The sequence below is a fragment of the Scylla paramamosain genome, chromosome 43, assembly GCF_035594125.1.
Source record: "Scylla paramamosain isolate STU-SP2022 chromosome 43, ASM3559412v1, whole genome shotgun sequence".
Taxonomy (NCBI): Eukaryota; Metazoa; Arthropoda; class Malacostraca; order Decapoda; family Portunidae; genus Scylla; species Scylla paramamosain.
This window is the reverse complement of record NC_087193.1, coordinates 3757184-3767183: the sequence shown is the minus strand read 5'-3', so window position 1 is coordinate 3767183 and position 10000 is coordinate 3757184. Positions and strand designations below refer to the sequence as shown.

General features: G+C 43.3%; 1 protein-coding gene and 1 long non-coding RNA gene across 2 annotated transcripts in view; one reads left to right on the top strand and one right to left on the bottom strand.

Annotated features, from left to right (window-relative positions):
• LOC135093423 (uncharacterized) overlaps positions 1-9112 on the bottom strand; it is a 22103-nt gene extending 12991 nt beyond the window's left edge. Inside the window, exon 1 of the long non-coding RNA XR_010263351.1 lies at positions 9009-9112. This is a non-coding gene — a long non-coding RNA (uncharacterized LOC135093423). The remainder of the gene's footprint in view (positions 1-9008) is intronic.
• LOC135093422 (uncharacterized) overlaps positions 3283-10000 on the top strand; it is an 18242-nt gene continuing 11524 nt past the window's right edge. Inside the window, exon 1 of the mRNA XM_063992699.1 lies at positions 3283-3430. Coding sequence (XP_063848769.1) covers positions 3357-3430 — 74 coding nt within the window. The 5' untranslated portion in view covers positions 3283-3356. The remainder of the gene's footprint in view (positions 3431-10000) is intronic.

Sequence of the window (10000 nt, the reverse complement as noted above, 5' to 3'; positions counted from 1 at the left end):
GAAGGAAGAATAGAGGAAAACGGTAAGAAAGTACTGGAGATGGAAGGGGAAAGAGAGAGAAATGGGAAGAGGAAAGAAGAGAAGTAAGGGAGGAATGAAAAGAAGGAAGAATGGGAGAAAGAAAGAAGGAAGGAATGGAAGAAGAGGAAAAGAATGAGAGGAAGGAAAAGAAGAAGATAGAGAAATAGAAAGGCAGAAGAGGAGAAGGAAGAAGAAGATAATACGAAGAGGAGGAAAAGAGGAATGAAAAGACAGGAAAAGGAGGAAGAGAAAAAAGAAGAATGAAAAAGGAAATAATGAGGAAAAGGAAAGAATGAAGGGATGGAAGGAAGAAAAGAAATAAATGGGAGAGAATATTTACCTTGGTCACTATTAAATGTTGAGAGAGAGAGAGAGAGAGAGAGAGAGAGAGAGAGAGAGAGAGAGAGAGAGAGAGAGAGAGAGAGAGAGAGAGAGAGAGAGAGAGAGAAAGTGTGTGTACAGAAGGGTTAATATTGGACAGGAAGGTTAAGTAATGGAGAGAGAGAGAGAGAGAGAGAGAGAGAGAGAGAGAGAGAGAGAGAGAGAGAGAGAGAGAGAGAGAGAGAGAGAGAGAGAGAGAGTATAAAGTGTTAAGGAACGTGTTAATCATTAAACTATTACTATTATAACATTCATTACACTATCAATATAACTACTACTACTACTACTACTACCACCACAAAGACTCATTACCATCACTACCACTACCATCACTACTACTACCTCACTAACCTGTCCGAATGTCCGTCTGTGTCGCTCAGTGGCAGTCAAGCAAGTGACGGGAGAGAGAGAGAGGGAGAGTGAGGGAGCGTGAGAGAGAGAGAGAGAGAGAGAGAGAGAGAGAGAGAGAGAGAGAGAGAGAGAGAGAGAGAGAGAGAGAGAGAGAGAGATTGTTCCCTTACTAAGGTCGTGCGAGAAACAGTGACAGACAATGAAGAGGAGGAGGAGGAGGAGGAGGAGGAGGAGGAGGAGGTATAAAAAGGCACAATAAAGGGAGAGATATATAGGGTAATGAATAAGAGGAGGAGGAGGAGGAGGAGGAGGAGGAGGAGGAGGAGGAGGAGGAGGAGGAGGAGGAAGACAAAAATACGTCTAACAAAACAAGAATAACAATGAACTCACACAAAAATAAATAAAAAAGAGAAACTAAGGTAGAGAGAGAGAGAGAGAGAGAGAGAGAGAGAGAGAGAGAGAGAGAGAGAGAGAGAGAGAGAGAGAGAGAGAATGCAAAGGGAAGTGTAAATAAGACAGGGAGGAGGAGGAGGAGGAGGAGGAGTGCATTTTCTCCAGAATCTTCCTCCATTTCCTCCCTTCATCTATTTTTTTCCTCCTCTCACTTTCCTGTAACTGTAATTTGTCTTAATACCTCAGAGAGAGAGAGAGAGAGAGAGAGAGAGAGAGAGAGAGAGAGAGAGAGAGAGAGAGAGAGAGAGAGAGAGAGAGAGAGAGAGAGAGAGAGAATGTGTGTGTGTTCTATGCACCCATCCTTCCTTATTAAAACATTAAGTGAACGTAAACAATGCAAAATGAAAAATGACGATCAAGTTTGGTTAATATTCTCTTTCCCCCATACCCTTGCCTGCAGAGAGAGAGAGAGAGAGAGAGAGAGAGAGAGAGAGAGAGAGAGAGAGAGAGAGAGGCAATCAGGTAGAAAGGTGTAGGTAGCGGGTAGCGTGCCACCATTAACAGGTAAACACGCCTCTCCGTGACTCAAGTGAACTAATGCAATAACACACCTGTTTATCTTATTGTCGTCCCCCCCACACACCTATCCTAATCAAAATACTAATATAATATCTGGAATACACTGGGGCAGGTTGGGAGAGGTTGGCATAGACTGGGATAGGCTGGGAGAGACTGGGAGAGACTGGGATAGGCTGGGAGAGACTGGGAGAGACTGGGATAGGCTGGGAGAGACTGGGAGAGACTGGGATAGGCTGGGAGAGACTGGGAGAGACTGGGATAGGCTGGGAGAGACTGGGAGAGACTGGGATAGGCTGGGAGAGACTGGGAGAGACTGGGATAGGCTGGGAGAGACTGGGAGAGACTGGGATAGGCTGGGAGAGGCTGTGGTGGGCCGGGAGAGGCTGTGATATATTGACAAGAAACTAAAATATAACTGATTAGATTAGATTAGAATTAGATTGGATTAGATTAGATTAGAATAAGAAAAGATTAGACAAGCTGGGGAGGCTAAGGTAGGTTGGGATAGGCTGAGGTAGGCTGGAATACGCTGTGAAACTCTGGGATAGGCTGGTAAAGGCTGGGATAGGCTAGGAGAGGCTGGGGAAAGCTGGGGGAGCCTGGTCCATGCTAGGATAGGCTGGGATAGGCTGGGAAAGGTTAGGAGAAGCTGGGATAGGCTGGGGTAGGCTGGGATAGGCTGCAGGAGGCTGGGATGGGTTGGGGGAGGTGGGATGGGCTGGGGGAGGTGGGATGGGCTGGGGTGGTGAGGCATGATGGGTAATGGAAGGCAGGTTGTATTCTGTCCTGTCTCTCAATATTGATCAAACCTTACTTGTCTATACTCTGATGGACTCTCTCTCTCTCTCTCTCTCTCTCTCTCTCTCTCTCTCTCTCTCTCTCTCTCTCTCTCTTACTTTTTTATATTCTCTACATTATAATTGCTACTATTACTACTACTATTTCTGTTCGTGCTTCAGTAGTATAAGTAGTAGTAGTAGTAGTAGTAGTAGTAGTAGTAGTAGTAGTATTAGTAGTAGTAGTAGTAGAGATAATGAGTGACAAATGTGTGGAAAGGAATCTCTCTCTCTCTCTCTCTCTCTCTCTCTCTCTCTCTCTCTCTCTCTCTCTCTCTCTCTCTCTCTCTGTCTTTCACCGTAGCAATAAGATGATGAGGCTTATGAGAGAGAGAGAGAGAGAGAGAGAGAGAGAGAGAGAGAGAGAGAGAGAGAGAGAGAGAGAGAGAGAGAGAGAGAGTCGGAAGGGAAGAGAAACGAAGAGGAGATGGAGGAAGAGGAAGTGGAATGATAGGAGAAGGCGGAGGAGGAGATGAGGAAAAGGAGATGAAGGGTAAGGGATGAGAGAGAGAGAGAGAGAGAGAGAGAGAGAGAGAGAGAGAGAGAGAGAGAGAGAGAGAGAGAGAGAGAGAGAGAGAGAGAGAGAGAGGAAAGAATGCAAACCAAAACAAGAAAAAAAAAATCACGAAAATAGAGAGAAAGACAGAGAGAATGAGAGTGAGGGAGAGTGAGAGAGAGGAGGAGGAAGTCTGGCAGCATCAGGGAGGGAGGTAGTGCGCAAGTCAGTAGAGAGAGAGAGGGGAGAGAGGAAGAGAGAGAGGGAGGGAGAGAGAGAGGCGGCAGACACACAGTATAATGGTGGTTAGTGAGGATTCGGTAGACACAGCTTCAAAATTCGCCTCTAAACTCGCCCGCTTCGAACTCCTCAGGTGAGTGGAAGTGTGAGGCAGGTGTGGAAGGGTTGAGGCAGGTGAGTGGCAGGCGGACAGGTGCGCAGGTGAGTCACAGAGGCTAGGAGGTGAGCTAGAAGTGAGTAGGTGAGGGAGGAAGTGAGATATGAGGTGAAATGAAAACAAAAATGGAAAAATCAGATATGTTTGTGTGTGGCAAAAGTTCATTAAATGAAATATACACCTGCTATTAATTATTTTCACCTTTAAATTGACTGACAAGTTATTTTAAACTCGTATTCCTCCTTCCTTCCTTCGTTCTATCATCTACTAACACTCTTTCCTTCCCTCCTTCTTTCCTTTCGTGTGTGAGACGTGAGGAAGGGAAAGTGAGGGGAGAGGAGAGAGGGAGAGAAGCCAAAGTCGCAGTCACAGACACGCGTCCGAACGAAGACGAGGCCGCGGAAAGTAAACTGTAGTAGTATTCACAGGTGGTCTTCTCCTCCTCCTCCTCCTCCTCCTCCTCCTCCTCCTTATCTTTCTTTTTTTCTTTCCTTCTTCCTCTCTCTCCCTCTCTTGCTTCCTTCTCTTTCTCTCGTCTGTTACTTCTCTTTCTTCTTCCTCTTCCTCCTCCTCCTCTTTCATTTCTTTCATCTATTTTTTTTTCTTTTCTCTCTCTCTCTCTCTCTCTCTCTCTCTCTCTCTCTCTCTCTCTCTCTCTCTCTCTCTCTCTCTCTCTCTCTCTCTCTCTCTCTCTCTCGCTACCTTCTCTTTCTCTTTCTTTTTCTCCTCCTCCTCCTCATCTTTTCCTCTTTGCATAGCTCTTCCTATCTCTTACTTCTTTCTTCCTTCACTTTCTTTCTTTCTCTTGCTTCCTTGTTTTCTCTTTCGTTTGTTACTCCTCTTCCTCTTTCTTTTCTTCCTTACTTCTTCTCTCTCTCCTCTCTCTCTTCTTTCTCTACTTTTTTTCCTTTATCTGTTTTCCCTTCTCCTTCCCTTCCTTTCTTTCTCTTGTTTCTTATTTCTCCCTCTTCTTTCATCCTTCATTTTTTCTTCTCTTATTCTTCTTCCTCCTCCTCTTTTTCTCCACTCCTTCCCATTCCTTCTTGTTTGCTACTTCGTTTCTTTCATCCTCTTCCTTGTTCATCCTCTCGTCTTCCTCCGCCTCCTCCTCTTCCCACAAAAAGAAAGTGGCCAGAATATTTTGTACAAACACTATTCATTTTCCTCTTTTATGTTCGTGTGTGTGTGTGTGTGTGTGTGTGTGTGTGTGTGTGTGTGTGTGTGTGTGTGTGTGTGTGTGTGTGTGTGTGTGTGTGTGTAATTCTTGTTTCTGAGGAAGGATTAAAGTGAAAGAAAGGAAGAAGAGTAAAGATAGAGGAGCATGAACAAAAATAATTCAGAAAAGAAAAAAAAAAAAGGAAAGGAGGGAAGGAAGGAAGGAAGGAAGAAAAACATTTAAGATTATTAATTTGAAATTATTAAAATGAATAAATAAAAAAAACGGGTAGTAGTAGTAGTAGTAGCAGCAGTAGTAGTAGTAGTAGTAGTAGTAGTAGTAGTAGTAGTAGTAGTAACAGCATTACTTTGGTCACTGTTTGCTCCTCTCTCTCTCTCTCTCTCTCTCTCTCTCTCTCTCTCTCTCTCTCTCTCTCTCTCTCTCTCTCTCTCAATGCGGAATAATTGAATTGAAAATCTCTTATATGAATTCATGCCTCATTATATGATGGGAGGAGGAGGAGGAGGGAGGGTAGAGGAGGAAGGAAGAAAGGGAAAAAATCTCTCTCTCTCTCTCTCTCTCTCTCTCTCTCTCTCTCTCTCTCTCTCTCTCTCTCTCTCGCGCGCGCGCGCGCGCGCGCGCAGAGTATAAGTAATCGAATCGTGTCGTGTGTGTGGTGGGAACGCTCTCAAAACTCGACGATAATTCAAACCGGGCCAGTCAATTCCCCGTCACGGCTTCACGGAACTGCACAGGAAAGGGTTGCGCGTCACGAAGCCCTCACGTCACCCCGGGAAGAGGATCAAGGCGTGTCATTAGTGGAATTAAGAGGGTCTGAGTGTGCTATAAAGGGATATGAGTATTAGGAAAGAGATTCTAACGGTTTGAGTGTGTTATAAAAGAATCTGTGTGTTAAGAGAGGGGGTTTGGGTGTTACGAAGGCGATTCTAAGGGATTGGGTGTGTTTAAAATGGACCTGAATTTTAAGAAAAGGGATTTGGTTGTTAGGAAGGCAATTCTAAGATGTTTGAGTGTAAAATGAATGTTTAAAGAGGGGATTTGGGTGTTGCGAAGGAAATTCTAAGGGGTTGTGTATGTTATAAGGGGTCTAAGTTTGCTATAAAGAGGATATCGGTGTTAGGAAGGGTAATGTAAGAGTATTGGGAGTGTTAAAAGGGAATTTGAGTTAGGAATGGGATCTGATCTCGTTATAAGAGGATTTGAGTGTTAAGGAGGAGCTTATGGGGTTCTGTTCGCAGGATTAGGTTGTCTTAGGAGAGGATCAAGGTGTCAAGGAAGATCAGGGTGTTAGGAAGAAGCTCAAGGTGTAGAAGGAGGATAAGGATGTTAGGAAGAGAATCGTGGTGTTAGGAAAAGGATCAGAGTGTCAGTAAAAGGATCAGGGTATCAGAAAGATGATCAAGACGTTAGGAAGAAGACCAGGAAGAGGATCGAGGTGTTAGGAAAAGGATCAGGAAGAGGATCGAAGTGTTTGGAAGAGGATCAATGTGATAGAAAGATAATCAAGGTGTTAGAAGGAGGATCAGGAGGTTAGAAAGGGGATCAAATTGTTAGAAAGAGGGTCAAGATGTTAAGAAGAGGATCAGGGTGTCAGGAAGAGGATCAGGGTGTAGGAAGAGGATCAGGGTGTAGGAAGAGGATCGGGGTGTTGGGAAGAAGACCAGAAAGAGAATCTGGGTGTTACGAAGAGGATCAGGAAGAAATTCGAGAAGTAAGGAAGAGGATCTGGATATTAGGAAGGGGATCAAGGTGTTAGGAAGAGGATCAAGGTGTTAGGAAGAAATACAGATGTTAGGAAGAGAATCAGGAGAAAGATTGAGGTGTTGGGAAGGAGATCAGGTTGTTAGGAAAAGGATCAAGAAGAGGATCAAAGTGTTAGGAAGAGGGTCAAGGTGCTAGGAAGAGGGTCAAGGTGCTAGGAAGAGGATCAAGGTGCTAGGAAGAGGATCAAGGTGCTAGGAAGAGGATCAAGGTGCTAGGAAGAGGGTCAAGGTGCTAGGAAGAGGGTCAAGGTGCTAGGAAGAGGATCAAGGTGCTAGGAAGAGGATCAAGGTGCTAGGAAGAGGATCAAGGTGCTAGGAAGAGGGTCAAGGTGCTAGGAAGAGGGTCAAAGTGCTAGGAAGAGGATCAAGGTGCTAGGAAGAGGATCAAGGTGCTAGGAAGAGGATCAAGGTGCTAGGAAGAGGATCAAGGTGCTAGGAAGAGGATCAAGGTATAAGGGAGGCTATTTGTGTCAGAAAGGGATGCAGTCTCTCTCTCTCTCTAAAAGGATTCAAGTGTGTTACAAGATTACAAGGAGATTATATTGTTTTAAAGGGAATCTGCGGAAATAATGGTGATAGACAAGAATAGAAGATAGAAAGTAGGAATAGAGATTATAAAATAATAGCTTCAACTGTGTGTGTGTGTGTGTGTGTGTGTGTGTGTGTGTGTGTGTGTGCGCGCGCGCGCGCGTCATAGGCTCGAATATTTGAAACGAAGGCAAAAATTGGAGCTTTGAAGTCTCTCTCTCTCTCTCTCTCTCTCTCTCTCTCTCTCTCTCTCTCTCTCTCTCTCTCTCTCTCTCTCTCTCTCTCTCTCTCAAAACTCATTTCGTCATCAATAATAAACAACAGCCAATAATGGAGCAAGCAGAGCGTAGGGCCACAAGTTCCAGCAAATGAGAGGCGAGAATCACAATGACGTCACAGTTCAAGCCGATGATAAGCCACTAAACACGTCCTGACTCCTGATTGGCTCGTTTAAATAGAGAGAGAGAGAGAGAGAGAGAGAGAGAGAGAGAGAGAGAGAGAGAGAGAGAGAGAGAGAGAGAGAGAGAGAATCTGTTGCCGGGAAACAACTCACGAGGGAAAATATTTACGAGAAAAATATAATCTTTTTATTTTTTCCTTTCTTATTTTTTTTTATTCCGAGAAGTGCTTACACAGAGAGAGAGAGAGAGAGAGAGAGAGAGAGAGAGAGAGAGAGAGAGAGAGAAAGTAGTAGTAGTAGTAGTAGTAGTAGTAGCCACGGACATCGACACACACACACACACACACACATCTGTCATAAAGGTCACGAAAGCATCATCTCTCTCTCTCTCTCTCTCTCTCTCTCTCTCTCTCTCTCTCTCTCTCTGTGTGTGTGTGTGTGTGTGTGGAACGAAGGAAAGAGAGGAAGGAAAAAAAAACTGCTCGTAATGAAAACAACAATCGTGTGTGTGTGTGTGTGTGTGTGTGTGTGTGTGTGTGTGGGTGCGTGCGTGCGTGCGTGCGGGGTTGCCATGGTAACGGAAGCTGCAGGGGCGCTCTGCTCAGGTGTTCAGGTGTTTTAACGCACCTGAGAGAGAGAGAGAGAGAGAGAGAGAGAGAGAGAGAGAGAGGGAGGGAGGGAGGAAAATTATTTACTGCGCAATACTCTCTCTCTCTCTCTCTCTCTCTCTGAGAATCCCTTTAAACTAGCCACTTTTCGAAGCACCGAGTGAACCTTTCCGAACTCAGAGTTATTGCTTCGTGCTAACTGCTTCAGAGACCCCGCGCCGCTCTCTCTCTCTCTCTCTCTCTCTCTCTGGTAGTTTGTAATGGTAGAATAGTAGTTATAACAAGAATAGCAGAATAGTGGTTTGGTTAGGTTAGGTTAGGTTAGGAGGAGGAGGAGGAGGAGAAGCTGAATCAGAAAAATACTCGTTAATAATAATAATAATAATAATAATAATCTGATTTTAGACATTACTAAGGAACACTGCCCCCCAAAATTATCCCTCCCTAACATAATCACTTTAATAATGTCCCTAAACTCCATAAAAGCAATGCAAACTTCATCGTTATAGAAAAGTGAAATAATGATGAATAGAATACATTAGTCTCCCTTATAAGGACATCCGTTTTCTTTCATGTTCTCTCACTTCTCGAACAAAGAGTTAAATAGGGAGGGGAAAAAAATGCAAGGAATATATTAGTTTCCCTTAAAAAGACAATCATTTTCTTTCTTTTATTTTGTCCGTACCTTAAAGAATTAAAGTAAAAGAAGGAAAAGAAAACGAAAAGTGAAAGAAAACAGGAAAGGAAAAAGGGTAAAAGGAAAATTTTCAGATTATGTTACGTTGAAGAATATCATTATGCTAGTGTGTGTGTGTGTGTGTGTGTGTGTGTTATTGTTATCAACCTTGTCTCTTTCTCTTTCATATCTGCTTTTTCCTTCTCTTTCCCTTCTTTTTCTTTTTCTCCTTCCTCCTCCTCCTCTTCATTCTCCTTATTTCCATCTTTCATATTTGCCTGTTCCTTCGCTTCCCTCTTAATCCTCCCTTCTTCCTTCTTTCTTATTTTATTTTCCTTCTATTCCTCTTTTTATCCCCGTGTGTGTAAACTTCACTGTATGTATGGTTCATAAAATACTTACATGTACTTATATTCACCCTATTTGCTGTGTACGTAGCCAATCTCTTCCCGTGTGTGTGTGCGTGTGTCTTGAATGCCTGCCTCTGTGTGTCTGTGTGTGCGTGTGTGTGTGCACGAGTGTGTGTGTCGCAGGGTTCGAATCTCTGAATGAACCATGAAAGAAAGGTTCGATACATATTTGTGGTTGTTGACTCTCTCTCTCTCTCTCTCTCTCTCTCTCTCTCTCTCTCTCTCAATTATCTTTCCTTCTTCTCTTCCATCTTCACATTTTCCTTCATTCCTTCATTTTTATCATCCCTTCCTTCATCTTATCGTCCTTTCCTTCATTCTTCCATCTTTATCATCAATTCCTCCGTTCCTCCATCTTTATTATCATTTCCTCCTTGCCCCTCGTTCGTTTTTGCTATCTTCCCTGTTCTTTAATCCTGTTCTTTAATTAACTCATAGATCCTTTGAGATGAAATGCAGAAATTAAACCCGTCTTTATTTTATTTTATTTTTTCGCTCATTTTTCTTCTTATTTTCCTTCATTTCTTCCTTTCGTTCCTTTCCTTCCTTCATTCCTTCCTTCCTTGCTTATTTCCTTTCTGCGTCTCTTTCTTTCTTTCTTTCTTTCCCTTTTATTCGTTTCTTCCTTCCTTCCTTCCTTCCTTCCTCCCTTCCTTCCTTCCCTCCCTCATTTCTTGCTTTCTCCTTCCTCCTTTCCTTCCTTTCTTCCTTCGTTTCTTCTTTTCTTTCTTGCTTACTTGCATTTCAATATTTTACTTTGTTTTATTTTCACTTATTTTATTTTTTTACGCCAAAAACATAAAAACATAAATAGTTTTAGAAAATAAACTACCAGTAAATGATCCACTATCAATTGTCTCCCCCCCCTCTCTCTCTCTCTCTCTCTCTCTCTCTCTCTCTCTCTCTCTCTCTCTCTCTCTCTCTCACATATTTTCTTTATCGTTGCTACACTTATGATTCTGTGAGTTGTTGTCATGGTAACGG